Here is a 25,531-nt window from a genome sequence, read left to right as displayed (position 1 = left end):
CATTAGTCCGATCAGTTTGACTGGGGTATGCATTTTTAAACAATACCAGTCCGATGCGAAAGACATAACAAGGCTGCGCCATTATCGACTGTACATCTGTCAATACAACGGTGATAAAAAGTCTCTTTTTATTATATGATGTCTAGCTGTTAGACGCAAGATAAATCGAGCGCTTCTCAGTTGCTATGACGATAGCCTATAATGTAAGACAATGCTAAGGGGCGGGACAACATTACTTAAATGACAGCCCCCTTATCCAATTAGATTCTTAGGTTTTATATTGACAGTCATTTAAACCAATAGAGCTGCGCGTTTGAATTCCGGTACAGCCAATCACGAAGCTAAAAATGGCACGTCAACCTACATTGAAATCAAGGTAGAAAGCGCAGAAATTTCGGACGAATATTGGTGTGACGGAAGGGCTGCTTGCAGGTTTGTTCAATATTTTGAGTCGGGTTTTTTTTATACAGGCACCTCCTTTTAGAACTGTACAGTTATTTCCGGGAGTAATAAATAACAGAAGTGTCGAACATTAATTAGATCATTAACTGTTACATGCGTCGCCGTGCTGTAAATTAGCCAGTTAGCTTGCTAAGGTAAGCAGTTCTCAAAATGGAGTTTCCTGCTGATCAAACGCAACAGTCGTCAGATAATCATTTCCCTATTATCTAACCAAAGCAGAATCTTACACACAGACGCAAACTGTTTATAAATAAGTATACTAAATGGACTAACTAAACCTCGTGTTGTCATTGTGCTCGCAATAAGAGTGAATCTATAAAACAAGCCATTTTGTGCCAATACATCGCAGGCGCAGAAATATTTCGTTTATATGCATTTTTTGGACCGGTGCTCTTTGTTATAGTCCGCAAAATGATGTATTTCCTTCGTGAGGTTCAGTAAATGCAGCTGTGTTGTCAGTTAATGAAGGCTTGTAACAGTTAACGTTACTGTTATGGCAACTGTAACTGTAAGGCTAGCAGGCTAAATGCTATTTGCGCACCATTTTGAAACACTGGGCCTTGACACAGCCCAAAACTAAGTGCTTATAATATATAACCAGTGTGAATATTTCGATATCGTTAGGTCTCATTTAGTAATTAAAACACTGACAACTATGTTATTGCGGGTAAAACAAATGCACGTTGCATTTGAATGGTCTTGTAATTGTGATTTAGAATATTGTAGCGTCGTGCAACTTCCCAGAATAAATAGGCAGGAGACGGAGGTCCGGTTCAACAAGCAGCCAAACGGCCTTCGTTTATTTCCTGAACTTGCAACCTAGGATAAGGGTATCAGGAGGCGTCCTAACTCCCCAAAAACAAGAAGCCGCGGAGGCTTTAAAATGTTTCTCTTTCTCCGAGGGCCTTTTTAGCTCCCTTTTCTTCTCCCCCCGTCTGAACTGACCAATGACCATGAGCTCTCCTCCGCCGCGCACACCTGGTCCCTCCCCTCAGCCAACCTCCTCAGACGGGGAGCAAAAGGCCTCAGCGCCACACTATGTTCCGTTCTTTTACTGTGCATCCTTTCTTTTTTGTTCGAATTTTGAATTTGCTTTTAAAGTAACCGCACGCTTATCTTATCAAACAAGAAATCTCATTATCGTATATTAGCTTTATTTTTTACATTTTAAGTACTACATAAATACCTTAGCGCATGAAAATGGTCATATTTAGTATCATAGTATTGTCCTCTATTAATATCACTGTAACATGGTACAGGCACAGACTTGTTTACTATAACGTTTCAGACTGAGCAAGATTAAAAAAAAAAAAAAAAAAATGTAGGATGGAACCTGATTTTATTAATCTGGAAATGATTGGATTGTGAAAAGTTGTCTCTGTATCAGTGGGGTTCAGCTGAAGGGTTGCTGGTATGTTCTGGTAAATAATGATGCTATAAACAAATTATAAATTAATCTAATCATGTATAGTTTGGTTGGAGGAATAAACAGACTTACAGTAGATAAGGAAACACTTCCTTTATTTTGTGGTGTCATGATGTCAAAGGTCATTAGTCCAATCAAACTCCAGTATTCGAACACATTCATCTCACTTAATATGTAATATGGCTAATAATAATATAAAGTTTGCCTTGGTCTCTTTTCTGCATTTACATTGTTAATAATTTAGCATATTGTTGTAGTTTTTCGTAAATGCAATACCTGTCAGTCCTTGATTTTAAGGATTTGTGTTTGTATAATTCTGAATCAAAACCAATGGCAAATCACTGACAGGTTTTTGGAGGTATTGAGAAATGAGGCCTTGTTTACATCAGCTAAAAGTCGATTCTGATATAGAACAATTAATATTTTGATGAAAATTTATTAAATTATTTATTTGGAATATCAAACTTTCTACGTTAAGACCAGGAAAGTGTATTCATTAAGTATAATTCTGATTTCACGTTGACCTTAAAGATGGTGTAGTTTCTGCTTTGTTTTAACACTTAAAATGACATGTCTCTTAGAGTTACCGGTCGAGGACAGCCTATTCCAGTTTCACTGCTGGCTCCAAGACAATGGAGACAGAAATTGAGCAGCAGGAAGAAGAGACCACTTTCAGTAGCACTGACACAAACGGTAACGAATAGAGTTCAACTGTGTTTGTCCACTTTTTCTGTGACCTTGGTTTTGGAAGTAGTTCCCATACATTTTTTCATGGGGATTTTTTTTAAACACATTTTTCTTTGTTAAAGAGTTATAAATAAAGGCTAAACGGCAACAGACATGTTCTGATGGCCTGATAGCTTTATCTTTCAGCTAAACATAATATTCCCCCCAGTAAATGTATGTTTATGATCGTATTAAATTAGAAAAAAATCCAAAATAGAAGCATTTTCTCGAGTGGTTGCTTTATACTCCACCATATATGCATAAATTTGGATTTTAACATAATGTTTTTATGGTAGAAAGATGGTTATTTGTTAAACTGCTTTCTGTAAGTCCTCAAATTTCATGCGAACTTCAGTCACTAGTGCTTGGTTATGTTTTGGATTCCGTAATGGCATTCTCTCAGAACGAGCAGTTTGATAAACAGGAATGTCTTAATTGTTGTTGAGGCTCATGTGCCAGATTTGTGTTCCCTCAGGCAAGCGCCCTGCTGAGGATATGGATGATGAACAGGCATTCAAACGCTCCCGCAACACAGATGAAATGGTAGAGCTCAGGGTGCTTCTCCAAAGCAAAGTGAGTGAAGCCATACAAATGCACTTTTCTTCTCCATTTCTTTGATATAGAAGACGTTTTTAGAAGTGTCGTTTTATGTTTTCAGAATGCAGGGGCTGTGATTGGAAAGGGAGGCAAGAACATTAAAGCCTTACGCACAGATGTGAGTATTAAGACCATGCTCATTATGAACCTTTAAGCAAAGTTCTCTAATGGTCAAGTTTTAACGAGACTTCTGACAGCATTTTCAAATCGAACAGTTGTTTTCGTCAGCATTTCAACTTTTTCAGCAAAAACACGAATCAGGCGGATTTGAAATCACACAAATCAAAACTCATGACACCAATCCGTCCATTACAATCCCGATAAAATCCTGCAAAATTTATGCATTTGATCTTGAGGGCAGATCTTCCGTTTTGTAGCTATAGGTTGGCTCATTTGGACAGACAAGCTCTCTGAAATGAGGCTATTTTGTGAGTCTTTGACATTGTGTATTAAAGGGGAAGCACTTCTCGACTTTGTTCTTGAAGGCATTCTCTTTCACTCTCCCCCACTTTGAAAACCCAATTACAGATGTCTTGACTCTTGAGCTGACCCATAGTCCTGTGTGAACCACTGTTGCCCAGTGGTTCTACATTAAAAACTGTCTTCAGATCTGTCCAGCCCAGTTTCTTGTGCCTTCATTGCATAGTCTCTTCAAAAAAGAAAAAAGAAAATTGGACAGTAGGTTAATGAGTATAGCCTTGTATTCAATTAAAAATGTATTCCTTCTCCCCCTCTTCCCTCTCCTTTACTTTTTTGTTTTTGGCCACCTTCCTCCGTTGCCCATGTACTGGATCGACTTGCCCCTCCTGCGTTGCCCACCTTGATGTTGGCCCAACCTCCGCCCCTGAACGCCCGCCCGCCCACCTGACACCCCGGTTGGCCCCGCCCATAAACGTGCCCCTCCTTAAATGGGCACCTTACTTGACATCATGTGATTGAATGCCCTTGCCCAATGCCAACCTCCACGACCAATGCAGTACAATGCCAGTGTATCAGTCCCAGACAGCAGTGGCCCAGAGCGGTATGTCCCACCAGTTATTGCCTCACTGCCTGATTAGAAAGAGAACACATGTCTTTGATAACCTGACTTCTGTTTCATTTTAACATTTTCACACATATAGTCCCCCTCCCCTTTTAAGAAACGTGTATTGTTCCATTTGACTTTTTTTTTTTTTCTTTTTTTTTTTTCTTAATTTATTTTTGTATATATTTATATATGTTTTCTCTCCTCCCCCAACACCCCCATTAAGTATTTGAATATAATTTGTGAACTTTTTGTCGCACAAAATTGTATATAATCAATCGCTTCTCAGATGGGGTGAGACCTCACTCATATTAGTCTCTGCTGAATTAAATGTGTGGATTAGGGGTGGGTGGTATGACACAAATGTTACTTTGGTGTGAATTAAATTGTATATAACCATGCTGTAGTTACAAATTAAAGTGACTTTTTATATTTAATTTTTTATGAAACAAAAATATCTGATTATTAACCAATTAAAACAGCTGTAACACGTGTAAAACCAATATTAAAAAATACAAATATGCATTTATATGCACACCTGTGACCACATGTCATCTGAATTCAATATTAATGTGAGAAGTTGTCATTCCTCAATAACCACAAACAACTAAATGTTGCATTCGTCCCTCTGTATTTTGTAGTGATGCGCCTACATTTAAGCAACCTAAAATATACTGCATGAATAAATGCAATGTGCTAAAGCTATGACAGGTGGCCAGTGTGGACGCACTGTACCATGACCATGTCAAATTTAGTTTAAGAAGAACTACGTCTGGTTATTATATATTATAAAGAGTTCAGTTACCAAAATTTAATTACAGGAACTTTATTTTCAGTTATTTTCTAAATCAAAACTTTAATTTCAGTTTTAATTTAATTGTACCAAATGATTTGGTGCATCACTATTATTTTTGCATTACTCCTTGCAGTAAATTAAAACGGTCTTATCTCACATTAATACAAGCAAATATATATATGTGTAAAACAGCTAAATATCTTATCAGTTTTTACATCCTATGCATCATACTGCCCAGTCCTAGTTTGGATGATTATTTTCATTTGTTGAAACTGACGGTGACTTGTGGAGAAGAACATCTCTTTTCGCTCTGTCCTTGTTGACTCCCAACCTCTGAGCCCCCCTCCCTCACTGTTCCCAACATCACTGTCCATGATTCTGAGCTTGCGCCATACCGCAGCCCTCTCTGTCACTCATCACTGTTGTCTTTGATTTTTCTCTGGTACTGCATTTCCTTCCCCTTGTTTTTTTTTCTTTTTCTTTCTCTCTTAGCCCACATACGTTCAGGCACTTTATCTGCAAAAAATCTATCATTCTTCCCTTCGCCTCGTTCTTTTGCTTTTTCTGTTACTTTTTGGTTTGATTTCTCTCGTCGTTGAGAGAATGTGACGTGCTGAAGGCACCATAGAGTGATGTGCAAGATACCTTTTTTTTTTTTTTTTTTTTTTTTTTTTCTCCCCCAAATGTTCTGGTGGTGGGATAGTGATAAGCAGGCCTGTCTTGATCTCTCTCATTCTCTCTCTTGGCTCGTGTAGCCATACAGTGCCTGTTCAGTCTCAGCCCTCCTGCTGTCGCCCATTTCTTCAAGGCCTGTATTAATTGAATGTGCGAGAACTGAGTGCATGTCAATTGCCCGTATCTCAGTCCAGTGTTGGAAGACTTAAAACGTGTTCAGCAGTCCTCTTTTTAATTTTTAATTTTTTTTTATTCAAATCTTATTTCCCCCTTCACTTCTTTGTGGTATACAGCAAGGCTCAGGATCTAAAGTTTTGTATCCGTTTGTTTTGCTTTTCTCTTTCATTTTGCTTGATGTGCTGCGACAGTATCCTGAGTGTGAGTGCAGATATAGACACAATTGGTGAGATTCTGCTGAAGATCATCCCTACCCTGGAGGAGGTGAGCATATAAAACCCAGTATTGAAAGCCTTAAAGACACAATTAAATCAACATTGATGTTTTGTATACATTAGGGTTGTGCCGATAGACAATAGTATCGTGTATCGACGATAGTCAGAGATATTGCCTGTGGCTGATACCTTTTGACAAAAGCAAGATGATGATTATTATTATTATTATTATTGTCAGGCTAGTAATACTATCTAATTAATATTAGGGCTTATTTGTTGCATTATATTTCTTTTTCCGCGTTTTTACAGTATTGCGTGTTATAACCAATCACACACGATTATGTTGAGCTTATGAACGCAACGGCCAATCAGAGACGTTCAGATGAGTCATCGCTGAAACAGCGGAGTTCCGTTGTTCAGCGCGCGCTGACTGAATTCTGACTTGCAAATTCTCTTCATAAACAACAAAGTGCAGATGTACGCGCGATGTAAGTATATGAGATTTATTCATCATACGGTGTAGATTCACTGATTTTAACGGGAGTGTTTTTAAAGTGCATGAACTCTCGCTAGACTGAGCTTGTGATGATGTTCTTTGGTAAAGTAATATTCTTTGCTTGTTTTCTGTAACTGTTAGCTGTTTTTGAATAACTGAGGAAATGTAAGCAATATAATTAGTAACTTACGATGTTTCTATTATTTTGTTAAATACAAATTTAGTCATTTTAAAAACATTAGGCTGCTTTTAGCCTTAAGCTGGAGTTGGTTCTCTTTCCAATGAAACTAAGTAAATAAATCGGCACGATAACGTTGTGTATCGGCGATCTCACAGGCTGATGATAGGACGATATGAAAATTGAGCATATGGACCAACACTAGTATACGTATCATTTGTTTCAAAAGCATATGATTTGGAGATTTTCAGTCTATAACAACTTTAATTTTCCATAAGACTTTGTACAATGTTCTATTCAAAATATTGTAAAGCCATACTGTAGTCTTTTTTTTTTAGTATTATTATTTTTAATAACTAAATACATTTTTTTTTTTTTTTTTTTTTGCAATCAAGTGTTTAAATTGTAATAATTTGATATTTATATAATATAGCAAAGGTACATTAAATTGATCAGAAGAGACAAAGACATTGATGCTAAATTTCTATTTCCGATAAAAGCTGGTCTATTCATATTTTTTTTTAGAATCCTAAAAAAAAGTATCATTGTTTTCTAAAAGTAATCTGCAGCACACTTGTTTTCAATGTTGATAATAAGAAATGTTCCTTGAGCACCAAGTCAGCATAATAGATACTGCTGAAAATTCAGCTTTGCCATCACAGAAATAAATAAAACTCGATAATCCTGTTTTATTGTATTTTTAAGAAAATAAATGCAATCTTGGTGAGCATAAAATACTTCTTTTAAAAAGATTGAAAAAATGTAGAATGTTTAAAAATGTCAACCTTTTGATCAGTAGCATATGTATGCATTTTCATGAAGATGTGGATGTGAAATAATGTCTATTGGTTTGCATGTGTCCTTAAATGTTCCTTTACTCTGTATGTTTGGCAGTATCAGCACTACAGTGGGACTGACTTTGACTGTGAGCTGCGTCTGCTGATTCATCAGAGTTTGGCCGGAGGCATTATTGGAGTCAAAGGTGCCAAGATCAAGGAACTGAGGGAGGTAAGCACCGTACTAAAAATACCACATATTGTAAAATCGAGTTAGTAACCAGGTGGCTTAATATTTAAATTGGCTTCACAAAAAAAAAAAAAGTATTTCCTTGACAATTTTTTATTTTTTTTTCATTTTTAAGAATACCCAGACTACAATCAAGCTCTTCCAGGAATGTTGCCCCCACTCCACTGACCGTGTGGTGCTAGTTGGGGGTAAACCTGAGCGTGTGGTTGAGTGCATCAAGGTCATTCTAGAGCTGGTTTCAGAGGTGAGATAACATAACTTTAACAGTTTCTTGTCATTTAGGCATTGTAGCAAAATCCAAAAGTTTCTTCTTGCTTGGTAAATAAAGCTTATATTTGTCCTGCATTATCTGTAGGCTCCCATTAAAGGTCGAGCCCAGCCCTATGACCCAAATTTTTATGATGAGACCTATGATTATGGTGGCTTCACCATGATGTATGAAGAAAGAGGGCGACGGCCTATGGGTGGGTTCCCAATGCGAGGCAGAGGAGGATTCGATCGCATGCCTCCTGGCCGTGGGGGTCGTCCCATGCCTCCATCCAGACGGGATTATGATGATATGAGCCCTCGTCGTGGACCACCTCCACCCCCAACAGGCAGAGGAGGACGTGGGAGTAGTAGGGCCCGAAATCTGCCTCTGCCTCCACCACCACCACCTAGAGGAGGGTAAGAGAATGTAGCAGTGATTTCCTCAACCTACAGTTTTTCAGTAAGGGCATCAATAAATAATAACTAATAAAATTACATGCAAATGCATTTTTATTTATTTGTTGAAATCAGGTGCCTTTTATTATCTTTTCCACAGCTGTTTGTGTTTTAAGTGATTACCATTGATATTGTTGAGTGATGTGAGGGAATCAATGCCGTTCTCAGGAGTTCACTGGCCAATCTGTCATATCTTGTATATTATGCATTATACCAGCATAGAACTACATTTGTGTTAGTGGGAAAGGAATAACTTGTTACATGACTTTTTGTTTCCAGAGGTGATCGATTTTCCCACCAGAGCTATCACAGCAATATGGATGACAGACCAAAGTAAGTAATCGGAAAAGCTGTAGATTTAACTGACCTACGCCCTAGACGCACTAAGAGCAAAACAAAAACGAGCAGCAAAATGCAGAACTTCATTTGAAATGAATACCTATTAACCTGAAATATTTACCAAGGTAAAAGATAAAAGGAGAAAGCAAATGAATTTTACTACTAACAGGACTCAAGATGGGTTTATGTGTGTCCTAAAAACTGTTACATTTATTGGTCAAATAGAAAACAAAATTGACACATGTTGTTAAATCTTTCTGTAAAAATACATTTTCAATTTAAAGTCTTTCACTGTTAATATGAATGACTAGTAGGGCCCTATGAAATCAGTTTTATTTTTTCCCAAATTCCATTTAATTTTTTTCCAAATTCTGTTTTTTCAGTTAATTTTTTCTGGATACCTTTTTTTTTATTTTTATTTTTTTTTATTTTCTAGACTGATTTTCATTCATCAAAAAGCATGTCTAATTATTTGAAATCATTATTTGAAACTTACAATATTAAACCGCAATTTATTAAAAGTTTAACAAAAATGACATTAAGGCCCTATGAATTTTTATTTTTTCTAAAATTGTTTTATTTTTACCAAATTCTGTTTTCCATTAAATAATTGGCATATGAAATATATTTTGTAATCATTTCAATTAAAATTTGACATCTTTTAAATGTAAATATTTATCCAATTTCTGTGTTATTTCTAGTTTGTCCGTTGGTAGGTTTTTTTGTTTAGTTTTTTGGCCACTCAGAGTTTTCAGAAGCATGCCGATTATGAGCACATAAGATTAAGCGTGTCTCTCTTCCTGTAAGCAGTGACCGAAGGGGGCGACCGGGAGACCGCTACGAGAGCATGGTGAGCATAAATCAACATCTGAATATGAATTTGTAGTTTTGCAGCATATATTGAGATTCATCATTTGATGGTCATCTATCATTGTGAAGGATAGTTTTTTTTTTTTCTTTCATTAATAGGCACTTTCAGAACAAAAATGGAATGGCTTGTTCTTTCTTTCTGAAGTGACCGTGTAATAGATGCATATGTGGAGCTCTTATGCCTAGTGCACTGGTTTGGCCTGCTGTTGCTTGGCAACCGATTTTTGAATCACTTGTTGCCTTGGTTACCAAGGAGCAGTTAAATACGTAGGTGAAAGCCATCACACTCACCAATGAACTTTGGGCTTTGCTGCTCTGAGTGAGTTGAGAGTTCTGGAAGATGCCAAGCCTGACCGTGTCCACACAGAGCATCAGCACATGCATGTCGAATTCAACTCTGAATAAAAACCACTGTAAACCAGCCAGTGTGTTTAGCTGAGCTCAATCGCATAACACATCCAGGCCACGTTTCTTACAACAACAAAAAATGTAATATCAATGACATTATTTTATAGAATAAATGTTAATTTCTTTCAAATATTTATATAAAAATAAAAAGGCTGTTTTTGGCATTCTTGCAAATTCATAACAAATTAATCAGTTTTCCTCTTCTGATTCCTGATACCATGTTTGTTCCTTTCATTTTCAATGGAAATTTAAATATTGTGATTTTTTTTTTTTTTTTTTTTTTTTATGAATGAGATTACAATAATAAAAAATGGGATAAATGTGTCTAATTGTCAAATGTCAATGCAAAAAAAATAGTTTTTAATAATCAGTGGTTTTACAGCGGTTAAGGAATGTTAGGTGTGTGGCAAAGCAGTGACCTAAAACCCCTTTAACCACGGTAAAAAAATCACTGTATTGCATGGTCTCGAGCGGTTTATTGCTTTCATTTTAAATAGACGTGTCAGATTGGAAGCGTAAAGAATCAGCGATCCATGTAGAATGTGCTTTGAGTTTACGCTTGTACTCTCTGAATTAACAGTTTTTTTTTTTTTTTTTTTCTCTCTCTCTCTCTCTCTTTCCCCCCCATCGTTGTACACAGAGTGGAGGTGGATATGGTGAGTGTTCTTCAGCTGCACACATACACACTAGCTCAAGGTTACCTCCAGTCAAACGGAGCATTGCACTCCTCAATAGTGTAGCGTTTCCTGCTTTTCTCTGTCTCTTTATCCTTTACTGTCATAGCTCTGATATCTTGATCACTTTTTCTATCTTTTTCTTTTCTTGTTTCGTCTGAAGACAATAATTCTTCTTGGGAGCCCTTCCAATCTGGTGAGTGTGTCAGATATTGTGATAATGGATTATAGATTGTATATTTATTAATTCTGCTTGAATAAGAGTGTGAATGATAGGCCTACATATAGGCATTGGCTGAATCAGAGTGAGATGTTTGTTTCATCAGGTGGTCGAGGCTCTTACAGTGACATTGGTGGACCTGTTATTACAACACAAGTGACTATCCCTAAAGATGTGAGTGCAAAATGACACGCAACATATTTGTAAAAATAGAAAAACACAAGGTTTTTATAGTTTGTGTTTTAATTCTGTTTTTAAATGAATTTAATATTCACTTCTGAATTTTATTTGGTGGTGCAGATAATGAGTGACTTGAAATAGTGGGATTGGGAAATGCAGCATTGTTACTTTAATATTATTTATATTCTATGATCATATTTTTCAATGTAATATTAGTCATTATTTTTATATTTTCAGTTTTCATTTAATTTTTTTTTCAAGATTTATTTATTTTATTTATTTTTTTTACATTTGGTTGAATTTATAGTTTGTCATTTTAGTATTTTCGTTTAAATGTAAGTGTACCCCCCCCCCCCCCCCCCCCCCAATTAATATTTATATTTTATTTGATCTCCACTTGATCGCAACACCGCTAAGCACCGCTGTGCTGTACAGTGTGTTACTGCAATTTAGTTAGTAGTATAGTATACTTTGGGCTTTAGCCGAAAGATTTATTTCTTATGTAAGCAAAGCGGACATTATAACTGAAATATACCCAGAATCAAATTGAATCAAATCAGCATCAAATTAAGAGCTTCTGAAACAGAATTAATTTGAATTTGGAAATCTGTTTGGATACCTGATTTTGACACAACTGTATTTTTGTTGTTTCAGTTAGAATTTCAACCACTGTTTTTAGTGTAGTTTTAGTGGAATGGGAGACATTTACTTCATGTCTTGTTTTAGCTGGCTGGCTCGATCATTGGAAAAGGTGGCCAGAGGATCAAGCAGATCCGTCATGAGTCGGGAGCATCTATTAAAATCGACGAGCCTTTGGAGGGCTCAGAGGACAGGATCATTACCATCACAGGCACACAGGACCAGATTCAGAACGCCCAGTATCTACTACAGAACAGGTGAGCCAATCGCCGATTCCAGCACTTTACCACAACCCCATCCTGACTCCTAACCATCATGTTTTTTAACCAGGTGTGACAGCTTTCCAATTTTGGGCCAGTGAGATTCAGTGTGGGCTCTGAATTCCCTTAACAATTACGGTTCCTTAATCATTTCATTTAACAATCCTTATAGAACCAATTCTGAATAAGAATCTCTATTCCCAATGCTAGTTAGGACCAAAAAAAAACTTAAAAAAACTTTACCCACTTTGTTGTCATACCTGGTTTGGACACTTAACTGAACAAATCAGTTTCATGAGTATATTAAGTCTTGTATTTTGTTATGGTGAAAATACAGATGCTAAACTGCTAATTCCAACTGCCTGTCTTTCTTTGCTTACTATTTGGAACTAATGTACTTCACACTTTCTTTATGCTTCATATACATTTGACTGCCGTTTCATGCACTTCTTTTTGCCTGACCTAACAGCTTCCAACTTCAGGGGGAGTTTCATATTTTTTTTCTTTTTGTGAAATGTGTACAGAAGGGTTTGTTATATTAGTTCCATTTGGGATCAAATCCAATCATAATTTACCAAGGGGCAAATGAGTGGGACCCAGGAGAATGGAGTGAACGCTGGCTTGCTTCTGTGTGGAAGACTTGTGATTTTGTTGTTGTTAGTTAGATGAAGTGACAACAAATCACGGTCTGCCCTACAGCACAGGCCCAGCATCATCTGCCCCCACCCTCAAACACATTTCACCCACCCTAACTGAAGAGGCCTACTCTGACTAACATCTGAACTCACATCTGACCATGTCAGTGCTTGCTTATACTCTTTGAACTCAAGCTGATTTGATAGCATGGGTAAACCGATCATAAACCAGTTTTTCTACTGTAACATGCTAGCCTGTCTCTTGTTTGTATCATGGCATTGTGTGATATCCTCAAGCAAATGAAACACACTTATTCACCTTATTGTTTGGATGTACAGTTAATAAGTCATTTTGTTCAATTTAAAGCAAATTTACTTGTAAATGATTGGTATTTTTGAGAACAATTCATAGTTGGACAGTGCAACTGATGATATGTATCACAATAGGTATTTGTGCTGGAAATAAGGTTGTTACAATACCACAAGTTTATATACTTTTGAAATTTCATAAGTCTCTGAACAAATTTTCCTATCACAGTAAAGTTCTCTAGCTTATTAAAGACATGTAAACAATCAATAATAAATTAATAAACTACAAACAAGTGGGCAAATAAATGATTACATTTGCAAATGAAATGCTTTTAAGTTTTTCATATAGTCTGTGCTGCAAAAATACTACAGTAATTTCATAATCAAATGTAAAACAAAACGGGATATTCTTCACTCTATGCATTATTGTGCATTGAAGCTTATAAATGTATTATTATTACAGACATTACTCCGTTAATAACAGTGAGTGATTTCCTCCTTTAATTGTTTGATAACTGCTGTTTACATCCTTAACATTAGTATCATGTGAGTGTAACCAGGAGAGACAATAATCCAAAATGTTAACCAGCTGTCAAAAATTCTTCCATTATTCATAAAAGGATACATATTTTCAAAACTGATTTAAGGAAGCTGGGTATAATTAGGCTAGTTTTCAAATCTGATGTATTTCTTAGGGAATATACAGTTTAGATTGTGGCTTTTAAGTGAAAGCATTGCAGTTAAAATATCAAAACAAAAGATGAAGAAAAACTATTCAACTGTACTGATCAACTAGTAGTTTTTGGACAACTACCTAATTCGAGCTTCTTAATTTTACTCTTAAAAAAAAATATATAGCTAAAGTATGAAATAAAATGGGTTAGTAATGCTATTTCATGTTGACTAATGCCTGTTGCTTGCTCGTATGAGTAAACCTAAAATATGCAAGTAACAACCTTAAAATGCTCTCATAAGTAAATCAAGTTGTTTAATGATCTTTTCTACAGTGTATTATAAACTAGATGAGGTACTCATGCTTTGTTAGTTCTGTATTTCCTTTATTATAATACTATATACACAGTTTGTTTTGTATATCCAGAATTCGAAGTCATTTGGCCGCTGGCTGAACTATCCCAGCACAATGAGATTTTGTCTGTGGTCTCAACCGTGTCATTTCCTCTTTCAGCGTGAAGCAGTACTCTGGTCGGTTCTTCTAGAGGGTGGAGATCCAAGCCAAACTGCCATACCCATTCACTTCAGCTTGTTTTCAGAGCCTACATTCCTCTGCTTCTTGGGTAGATGTGCTCCCTGCCATTTCTCCTAACAATATTTTTTTAGACAACATATTTGAGGGAAAAGTTTTCTCAAAAGCAAGTGGATCCTCTTTTTTTTCTTTAACAGTTTCTTTCTGCACGTGATTTTTCCATTATTGATTGTACTGTTTCGTAATTAGAGGGAGCCCATCTGTGATGTCCGCTGTTGGCCTTACTAGAGCTGCATGCTTAGTCTGTGCAACATGCAGAATGTAATCTTAAGTTGTTTTTTTTTTTGCCAATGAATTTGTCCCATTGTCGTCTTCATGATGAGACTTTTTGGGGAAAGTGTAAATATTGAGTTCAGTTCTTTAAAGTTTTAATATCAGTACAGTTTTATTTAAAGGATGAACGTCTATTTTGATTTGATAAATGGGGGTATTCAGGGTGGGAAAAAGGATTCATTCCTGAGGGATTTTTTTGTGCTAGTTTTCTCAACCCGAATTTTCAGATTCGTAAAACTTCAGAAGTTTGTACTCCATTGACATTGGGATCCGTTAAATCTTGCTAGCGCTTGTTTTGTACGTCTGTTTGTAAGCATTTTTACCATTTTAGATGGATCTTTCTAGACGCCTTTCTCTTCACAGTTGGGGGGAAATAAAAGCTTCTCTGTAAAAAACCAAAAAAACACCATTGTGTCAGGTCTCGTCCATGTTCTTGTATCTTTCTTTCTCTCTGTTCCCTCTAGTGTCTTTGTAGAATGTGCTGCAAATCTAAAAAAAATTAATTAAGTCTGTGCCACCTTTTGCTAAAACTGTTTGTGTTTTGGTTGTGGTAATTTTGGAATCAATTTCTAGTCCATTTCTAGTTGCTTGTTCTGTTGAAATGAGATGTGTATGCATAGAGCGGGTGTGTGCCCTTAACGGAGTAGATACACATTTCTTAATAGTATTTTAGAAAAATGTATGTCATCTTACTTTTACATTCTTGGCACGATTTGATAAATACTATTTCTTGAATATTTGACATTGTTTCTATAAATTCAACTTCTGCATTTTTCCCCCTAAAAATAATCAGAAGAATGTGGAATAAATTTGTAGTGCATACTAGTAAAGGTTATATGAAATTAAAAAAACAAAAACATTTTCATTGCTTGAAATTAATGCTGTCAATTGATTAATCGCATCCAAAATAAGTCTTTATTTACAAAATATATCTCTGTGTACTGTGTATATTTATCGTGCATATATAAATACACACATACAGTATATATTTTGAAAGTATTTACATGTATATATTTATATTCTATAAATATATTTCATATATAAACGTAACATTTTTCGTGGGTGTGCATTTATATATTACATGTACATATTTATATTCATTAATATATAAATATAATTTTTTTTCTTAAATATATACATGCATAGGTGTGTATTTATATACACTGTATACAACAAAAACTTATTTTGGATGCGATTAATCGTTTGGCAGCACTACTTGAAATAAATATTAGCTGACATAAAATATAAAAAAGTAAACTATTTTATTTCAGCTATGTTGCCATTTCTCATTTTCATTTGGAGAATGACTAAACTTAACTACAGAAAAAAAAAGTGACAAACACCCCAAAAAATAATCAATGATAATTAAAAACACTGAAACTGGCTAAAACTTAAATCTGATTGTTTGATTAGAGCAGAGTTTTTTCTCTCCATTAAGAGGTTTAAATGATTTCTTATGTTTATTTTATAGAACTGGAATATGAAATAACTAAAAACAAGAAACATTAAAATAAGTGAAAGAAAACTATTTCATGCTCATATTTAATTTAGGTCATGAAAAAGCACTTAAAAATTTGGTGTAATTTTCCAACACTAAAACAGGGCTGTCAAATCCTACCTTCCTGTAAAGTTCAGCTCCAGCCATGTACGTAAAGGTTTTTTTTTTTTTTTACAGATTGTTTAGCAGCTCCTTAACTACTGTCTCCTGAAAGAAAGAAAAAAACTATTTCTTATGTTGGAATCCTGAAAGAAAATAGTCATAAGGATCATTTAGGCTCAAGACTGGTCCAATGTTTTAAGTCTGAACAATTTTATTCTTTTTGACCAGCTGCTCCTCCTCAATTCTGCGCGTCACACAACAGGGAGTGGTGGATGATGTTGCTTTTAATGAACATTACATATTAGTAGACAGGTCCGAATCATTTTAGCGAGTCGGTTGGTTCGGACGTTTGCTTTGAGTCGATTTCAAAAACCGATTCATTTGAATCACACCAGTACAATTCTTCTGCACATTTTACTCGTTACTTAATATCAAGTTAACTTGCATATAATTACAAACAAAATGTACATATTTTGAAAGCAAAAACTGTCCCCGTCCTACAGTTTACTAACAAAAGTTCTAGCATACTGATTCACAAACGCGTGCTAATCGGTTCGTACGAATCGTTCAAAGAGCCGGTTCGAAAGAACGATTCGTTCGCGAATCGGACATCCCAATTGCATATGAAAGAACCGAGAGTCCAAATCGAGCCTGGGTCCAAACTGGGATTTAAATCAACAGGAGTGAAGACCTCAATGGACTGACTTATACAAACTCGTCAGACGCGTGGACTCCTGAGTGCTGTAGCGTTCACTTACCTTAGAAAACGGTTTTCCAGGGAACTGTCGGCCATATGCAGCGATACCACGCCCGGAGTGGAGACTTTTAACACGGGGGCAACACCATTCATGCAAATATTCCCAACCACAAGTTCACGGACTGGACACTTTAGTACGGTGTTGTATTGACTTTAAGTATTGATCGCCAAATAGGCTATAAAAACAGTCTGCAATGGAGTTATTAAATCCACAGGATCTGTTGCTTTTCTGAGTGATGTACAACACAGATAAACCGCATCAGGATTTCAGCCACTGTTACATTTTGAAAACGGTTTGCTGTAACATTTGACTTTCGTTTTCCATCCGCTGCAGAAATATTAGGGTATAAATGACGATTTATGGTCTGGATTAATTCTCTCCTCAGCGCGCGGCAGGGAAACTCTTTCTCTAAATGAGTGCATTAGAGTCGGGACTGATGTTCTGTCGGTGGAATTGCTGAGAAGCTTCTGTAATTTTGTAAAATTGTAAATTGCCGCGGAGAATCATGACTTTGGACACCATCATGGCGTGCTGCCTCAGCGAGGAGGCGAAAGAAGCGCGACGCATCAACGACGAGATCGAGCGGCAGCTCCGCCGCGACAAGAAAGACGCTCGGCGCGAGCTCAAGCTGCTTCTGCTGGGTACGAGGTGCTTTCGTGTCACTCTACCAAACTTTCGTGCAAGGTCTATGCAAATCGTTTTAGTTTTACACCTGTGGTATCTGAAAATAAAAATGATTCATTCATTAAAATACATCGCGTACGTAGGTAACTGATTCAGTGCCTCTCACCACTGCTCGTCTGTTTTTCTGCAAAGAAAAGATCAGCCCTCTTTATTTAGATTCATATAAGCTCGACAGGTGGGACAATTGTTGCAGGTGCGAAGGGATGTGATTGACTCTTAACATACTTATGCTTGTGTACAAAAATGTAATGTCTTTATTATATGTGACTCTGGACCTGAAAACCAGCCATAAGTGTACTTTTCTAAAAAAAAAAAAAAGCTGAATGAATAAACGTTCCTTTGGTTTGTTAGGATAGGGCAATATCTGGCTGAGATACAACTATTTGAATCTGGAATCTGAGGGTGCAAAAAATATTGAAAAAATTTACTTTAAAGTCGTCCAAATGAAGTTCATTATTCATTATTCATTTTATTCATTACTAATCAAAAATTAAGGTATGATATATTTACGGTAGGAAATTTACTATATATCTTCATGGTACATGATCTTTACTTAATATCCTAATGATTTTTGGCATAAAATTGAAATGGATCATTTTGACCCATACAAAGTATTGTTGGCTATTGCTTCAAATATACTATGGTATTTTGTTTTGGGGTCCAGGGTCACGTGTGATTCACCAACAAATAGTTATTTTAATTCAGTTTTGTTTATTTGGTCAAGTCCATTCACAAAAAAATATATGACTCACTCTTTTGTAAAGAAGAAATTAGTTGCCACCTGCATTACACCTATTAGAAATATAGCCTAATATTATTAAAACATAAAAGAACATTTTCTTAAGGATTCTTTAAGATTGATTTATTAGGAATCCTATAAGATTTGTTTATGCATTCATTTATACAATGTCTTAAGATTCACCAGTGACAGAACAATAAAGATAGACATCTCTATTGGAAAATTCAGTTCAACTTTAACGGTTAAAACATGGCAGTTTTTTTTTTATAACTAGTCTAAACTCATCATTACCTGGTCGAAGCTGGGGCCAGTAGCATAAACATAGTCACTATGTTAAAGACTGTGTCTATGACCTAGTCTGACCAACACAGCAGTTTGTCAAGGGGTAATCAGCCCCCTTTTTGGACTCAAATTAGACTTTAACTTATCTGGAGTATTGATTCAAGTGAATCTGTGAATCGCTGCCATTCAAGAACCTTCCAAACAAACCGTTTAGTTCAACTGCATCAGATTTTCCACTGCTAACCCTTAACTATCCACATGCTTCCGCTTTCAGGAACTGGAGAGAGTGGGAAAAGCACCTTTATTAAGCAGATGAGAATCATTCATGGCTCAGGCTATTCAGAAGAAGACAGGAGATGCTTTACCAAGCTGGTCTACCAAAACATCTTTACATCGTCGCAGGCCATGATACGGGCAATGGATACTCTCCAGATCCACTACAAATATGAACATAATAAGGTACAGTAATTTGTCTTACCCAATCACTCTAATTAATCTGATGTTTCTATGGTCACAGGTCTTCTCTGAACTTTTAAAGCACAAGCTAAACCTTTAGTAGTAAGGAAATAGATGCTATTGAATGTTATTGGTGCTATGAATATATCTTCTGAACTATCTTCTGTAGTTCTGAGAATCAGGGGAATGTTGCAAGTTGGACTCAACTTGCATTGTCTGCATGAGAGTCATGGCTCAATGTGTCAGAGCAATTGTCACTCAGATAACTTTGACATGAAGTAGGTCAAATACCCTGAGAGAGATACAATCGCTTTGGCTAATCATGTTGCCTAGGCCTAAACACAATTACCCCTCCAAGCTATGAAATTAATTATACCATTTTACTGCCTTGCAGAAATGTGCCATCTAGTTTTTTTTTCCATTTGTAGATGCCCCCAAAGACAAACCTATTTTCCATTGTACGTAGTTGAAATATTTTGGAACACAGCCTCAATCAAGTTCCGTCTTATTGGGTCAGGTGTAGCGAGATGGAGAACTTCAACAAATTTGATTCTTAAGTAAAATGGGTCAATAAAGTTGTAACCAGGTTATGTATAAGTGGGCTAGGATGTGACTCAACGTTTACTGTTGATTGTGTCCCATTAGTTGAGGGTTGCCAGGTCTGCGTAACAAAACCCACCCAATTGGAACTCAAAACTAGCCCAGTCGTGTTCTGGGAAAAAGTGATCAAATCAAAATCGTCCTAATTCACATTCCTGGCAGTCGAAATCTCTTTCCAGGGTGTTCCACTCAGTTGAAAATGCTTTATGGGGGGTTTCGCTTCAGCCGCGGACTAAAAAAAAAACCTTCGACAGCTGGAAAACCGTAGACTTGGCAACACTGCATTTGCTGAAGCATCAGCTTTTAACACTGTTTTAATTGCGCTGCTTTTCTCCTCGCAGGCCAATGCAAACATTGTCAGAGAAGTAGATGTAGAGAAGGTCTTCTTGTTCGTCAACCCCTATGTAGATGCCATCAGGAGTTTATGGAATGACCCAGGAATTCAGGAGTGCTATGACCGGAGGAGAGAATACCAGCTCTCAGATTCCACAAAATAGTGAGTGCATCTTAAACCTGTCACCTTCCATAAGAACGAGATCGCTCCAATACGTCTTCTGCTAAACATGCACTGAGATTAAATGTGGCTTTTACTGAAGACTTCTGCATCTCTGATTTTTCTCATTTGAAAAAGTCAAATAATCTAACATGTGTCTTCCAGAGTTTTAGAAAATATCTCAACAATGTCTCACACTGCGCTCAGATTTGCCAAGACACCAAAGTCTGCACTCTCAAGTTCTTGTCAAAACATTGTTAATCAAATCCACCCAAGTTCGAATGATCTGAGCCATGATATTCAAATTAATATTAGTAGCTCTTTGTATGCTCTATCTTTGAATACATTAAATCCAAACAATAATTATATTTTAGCATTAGAAACACTACTGTGACTAAAGATCTTACAAATACTGGTGTGGATTAACTGATTACAGAAACATAAAAAATGATTTTGTTAATCACCAATACATTAGTAATATTACATTACAGCTCTGGCACAAACCTTATAGCACTGTTTGTCCACAGTTATCTAAATTGTCTGGACCGCATTGCTGCCCCTTCCTATGTTCCCACCCAGCAAGATGTGCTCAGGGTCAGAGTGCCCACAACAGGGATCATTGAATACCCCTTTGACCTACATAGTGTCATATTCAGGTAAATCTTCTCTTTGTAGTTACTCTTCTACTTCATCTAGTACTGCATTGATACAAAATGCTCAGTTCATACAGTTCAACCCAGTGCTCAGATGCCAGATTGTAAGAGTATGAACTTTCAATCTGATGACTTGTCCTCCTCCATCAGGATGGTAGATGTAGGGGGGCAGCGGTCAGAAAGGCGGAAGTGGATCCACTGCTTTGAAAACGTCACCTCCATCATGTTCCTGGTAGCACTCAGTGAATATGACCAAGTTTTGGTTGAGTCTGACAATGAGGTAAATGAACTACCAGCAGAGGGAGCCAAAGTTGTTACTAACCACGTTTAATGTTTACATAATTCCAATTTTGCGTGATGGCTTGATGCATATGCCTTTCAGCACAGACATATTTATTTTTACGAATTAACATTCTATTTATTTATTTTGGGGGGTATACAATCCTACAATCAAGATTTGTTAAAAGTGTACATTTCGTGGTCAAAAAATGTGTGGCATAATCTTATCAAATTATTTTTTTTAATAAAAACTAATGAAGCAGTATTAAAATATGACTAATAATAAAAAATATATATATATCTATATATATACTGTATATGTATGTATATATCCTCAGAAGTCATTGTGGGCTAATCAACAGGAGGAGGAGACCTCTTGTTGTCATGTTACAAAACAAAGACAGAAATATTGTCATTTTGTGTTTTAAATAACACATTTTGGATAATACATTTAATATTATTTTACTTAATGGTTATACCGCTTGACATTTTTATAGTCATTAAATGAAACTTGATTTTTTGTAATTAAAATGACCCCATAAAAACTGTCTCTGACGGTCTCAGATCATATAATTAGTAGAGAATGAACTATTTTTTCATTCTTAACTTAAAAATAACCACTGAAATGGCCCTGTTGTGTTATATTTCCCTCACAGAATCGAATGGAGGAAAGCAAAGCATTGTTTAGGACGATAATAACATACCCCTGGTTCCAGAATTCATCAGTTATTCTTTTTCTGAACAAGAAAGACCTTTTGGAAGAGAAAATATTGTTTTCACACCTTGTAGATTACTTTCCTGAATATGATGGTAAGTTTAAAAATATTGTGATATGTTGTTTATCCAGTTTATTCTGTGAGATTAGAAAAAAGATGATCAGTCGTGATGCGTTTATTGGACTGATGGTCTTTCCATGGTGCTGCTAAAGCATCGCTGTATTATTGTTCATACTTCAGATTCTAAGTTATTTTAAGTAAAAGCTCTGATTAGTTTCAGGACGACCAAGCTAATCAAAATCGATTTACTTTTTCTCTCTTAGGACCCCAGAGAGACGCTCAAGCCGCACGGGAATTCATCCTGAAGATGTTTGTCGACCTGAATCCAGACTCCGAAAAAATCATTTACTCTCATTTCACCTGCGCCACTGACACAGAAAACATCCGATTCGTGTTCGCTGCTGTCAAGGACACCATCTTGCAGCTTACACTGAAAGAATACAATCTAGTCTAAACAACAGCCGGAGCCGGCTATGGTTTTGTCATTGTCTTGCCCTGTTAAAAGACTCGTCAGTTTGCAGCTAAAGTCTGCCGTAATGCTGTGATCCACTAAAGTCTGCTTAACTGTTCGAGCGGTCCACTGATTCTGCTCTGAAATTGGACGCACACATTTTATCTGTAGCACAAGCTGCTCACTGCTTGGTCATTATTTATTTGCACCTCAGAGCTACTTCACAGGGTTCAACTTGAATGTTAGCATTCCATTTGAATGAAATACATTGTTATTTAACTTTTTTATTAAGGTTTATTCTGTAGCAGGTTCTTTTGGTTTTCAAGTTGTACTCATTGCTATAAATGCTATGTAGATTTCTGCAACTTGGACATATTAATTATACTGTGTGGTGAGGTCTTTAGAAAGCAATGAAAAGTGCTTATGTTAGTGTAAAATGGTAAGAGTCAGAGCAAGCTTAGTATATAAGGGTCTTTTCTCATTTCCAAGGCACATGCATTGATGAAGAATAGATAACCGCTAGTTTACATTAACATTTACATTAAAAGTGCCAGAGTTCTTCAAATGTGATTGTTTTATATTGTGCCAAACTAATAATCATACCACAGGCAATAAGTTGCCCTTGCCAGTATTGTTTGTTTCTCTTTGTATTTTTTCTTGTAATTGTGTTCTTGGAACAGATTAGTGTACGTTACTGTTCATGACCTGATACATTAAGATCACCTGTGTTCTGTTACATCAAGCCTGAATGATGTGCCAAGAGAGCCGATTCCTGTGCATCCTTATCTTAAACTACAAATGTGCCATTCAGAGATTTTCTGTAACACTTGCTGCATACGTTTAGATTTTTTTGTAATAAATTACCCAACGGATGTTCTCAGTGAGGCAATGATGCTCTTACTGGTGTTGTACTGACTTGACTGTGTGGTTAGTGTGGTGTAATAAAGCTTTGGTCAACATTTGCAGTTGCTTTTAAAGATTTGTAAAGAGTTTCATGTGATTAGATGCGTGTCAACCAAATGAATGTTTTGTGTTGACCCAAGAGTAAAGGACCAAATTTCTGTTGTGATCCTCTGAAACTTTTTTTGGGCGGTGAAGCTGACATGGTTTATATAGTGTGGACAGTGCTGAAGTCAGGGTTATCACTGGAAAGGCGTTTTATTTTTATTTTATTTTATTTGTTTGCAATAAAATCTGCTATTTTACAGCGCAGTACCTGAATATAATATTTGCTGTAATAATATAGCCAACAATACATTATATGGGTCTATATTATCGATTTTTCTTTTATGTCAAAAATCATGTTCCATGAAGACATTGTCATGAAGAAATTTCCTACTTAAACTTAATTTTTGATTGGTAAAATGCATTGCTAATAACTTCATTTGGACAACTTTAAAGACAATTTTCTCAATATTTTGATTTTTTTCACCCTCATATTCCAGATTTTCAAATAATTGTATCTCAGTCAAATATTGTCCTATCCTAACACACCATACATCAATGGAAACTTGTTTATTCAGCTTTCAGATGATGTATAAATCTCAATTTCAAAAAATTGACCCTTATGACTGGTTTTGTGGTCTGGGGTCACATATTTGCTGTCCAAATGTAAAAATCATGAAACTCGTGCAGTGGGCCAAAAACGTATTTGGACACTTATGCGACTTAAAATTGCTTAAATGCCACTGCAGTAAACACAATATCAAACCAATTGGCATTTGTTTTTAAGCAAAACAGTTTAAAAAGGAAAATAAAATAGTAATGTTGAAAACTTAAAAGCATTGCGTTTAAATGTAAGTAAACAAGGAAACCATGAAATATGAAATATCTGAGTCTGAAAGTTAAAAAAGTCAATCTCTTTACCTTAATTGCATCTACCTGATCTTTGTGTCGGTTCAGTAGGTTAATAAATGTGCCTAATGATTTAGTTGCTCAGTGTTTAGAACAGGTTTTCTAGATTGAGACATGACTGAGTCTGCTTAGATGCTTACTGGAATAACATAATGCTTTAAACCTTTATACATGACTTTTGACCTCAATGGCCTTGGGTCTTCACACGTGACAGATATATGTACCATTCAGATCATCAGGACCAATTCAAGATCAAAACACGTTTCACTGTGCATTCAACTGTGATGCATCCTCCTGATGTACTGCATCATCTTATTTATTCTTCTCTTTTCTTCTTATTTGTCTTTAATTATATTTGAAATCCATTTGATTAGAATCTTTCTTTTTTAAGTAGAAATACTTAAGTTTAATAGTTTAATAAATTCTGTACTGGTCTGGAGCTGCTATTTATGCAATTTAATAGTCTGTTTTTGTTCATACTTCCTCATTCCATCCAAAAACATTGCATTAGTGTTTTGTGACACAAGACACCTTACACTATTAAGATGCCACATCGGAATTTTGTTCGGATGTTTTTATTTTCTAGTTCTTTACAAAACAATCTACTGCTTTAAAACCCAGATACCACCTTCCCTGTAACTGTCGCAGATATGTCTTAATAGCCATGACATTGTATTTTGTATATTTTTTCCTTTATGGCAATAAAAATATTTAGCAGGTTTGTTTCCCTGTATGTTTGTGGCAAACAGCATCATTAAGTCACTCGTAAGCATTGTATACTAGACAAGCCGGTCTGTTTCTATCATGCACATACATTTTGTTCCTCATATTTTCATTTAATTTTGGGGGATGTAATGAGAGCAAATTCCATATGTGTAACGTATGGAATTCTGTGCCACAGCAACAAACTTGTTTATTTAAAATATTTGCATTTTACAGTTTTTTCTTTGTTACTGTACTCATCCTCATGTCATTCCAAGCCTGACTGAAGCATAATAAAGTGACATGCAGTTAACCCACGGAATATATTTAAAGCTATTTTAGCTGTAATCTAAACAAATGAATGCCTCTTTTATCAACAGAAGTTTCATTGATTGCTACATTTCATAATCAGATATTATTATCACACTGATGCATTTTTACATCCCTGCATTCGGATCATCATTATGCAAGCTGATTGCCTGGGGGACATTTGCACATCCTTGGCCAAGCAAGTGATTTAAGCTCATTGAATGAAATGGTTAAATGAGTGCATATACTCTAATCACATTCACGTATAAGCATCTGGTATGCTGTAGTATCTTCTCTGCCTCTGTTAATTTTTACTCATTT

General features: G+C 36.0%; 2 protein-coding genes across 6 annotated transcripts; both read left to right on the top strand.

Annotated features, from left to right (window-relative positions):
• Window positions 1-352: 352 nt before the first annotated feature.
• Window positions 353-14,963, top strand: LOC306869938 (heterogeneous nuclear ribonucleoprotein K-like; the record flags this gene model as incomplete). Of its 5 annotated transcripts, none has more annotated exons than XM_079416899.1 (16): window positions 353-432; window positions 2,470-2,581; window positions 3,090-3,187; window positions 3,273-3,329; window positions 4,189-4,232; window positions 6,075-6,147; window positions 7,667-7,780; window positions 7,914-8,042; window positions 8,154-8,464; window positions 8,783-8,836; window positions 9,653-9,692; window positions 10,761-10,776; window positions 10,958-10,990; window positions 11,121-11,188; window positions 11,921-12,090; window positions 14,224-14,963. In XM_079416899.1, the coding sequence occupies exons 2-16, from the start codon at window positions 2,521-2,523 to the stop codon at window positions 14,252-14,254; spliced, it is 1,299 nt and encodes a 432-aa protein (XP_079273025.1). In that variant the 5' UTR covers window positions 353-432; window positions 2,470-2,520. The 5 variants fall into 5 exon arrangements, with proteins under 5 accessions (XP_079273025.1, XP_079273024.1, XP_079273028.1 ...); XM_079416898.1 differs by having other exon boundaries at window positions 9,650-9,692; XM_079416902.1 differs by lacking the exon at window positions 10,958-10,990.
• Window positions 14,964-16,746: 1,783 nt separating this feature from the next.
• Window positions 16,747-23,559, top strand: LOC306870015 (guanine nucleotide-binding protein G(q) subunit alpha). Its single transcript, XM_079417035.1, has 7 exons — window positions 16,747-17,573; window positions 18,912-19,096; window positions 20,035-20,189; window positions 20,714-20,842; window positions 20,990-21,119; window positions 21,775-21,928; window positions 22,158-23,559. The coding sequence occupies exons 1-7, from the start codon at window positions 17,438-17,440 to the stop codon at window positions 22,346-22,348; spliced, it is 1,080 nt and encodes a 359-aa protein (XP_079273161.1). The 5' UTR covers window positions 16,747-17,437; the 3' UTR covers window positions 22,349-23,559.
• Window positions 23,560-25,531: the final 1,972 nt, after the last annotated feature.

The sequence above is a fragment of the Barbus barbus genome (assembly GCF_936440315.1).
Source record: "Barbus barbus genome assembly, chromosome: 5".
In the NCBI taxonomy this organism is placed as follows: domain Eukaryota; kingdom Metazoa; phylum Chordata; class Actinopteri; order Cypriniformes; family Cyprinidae; genus Barbus; species Barbus barbus.
Note: the sequence above shows the minus strand (reverse complement) of the source record. Positions and strands in the feature narration are given on the sequence as shown.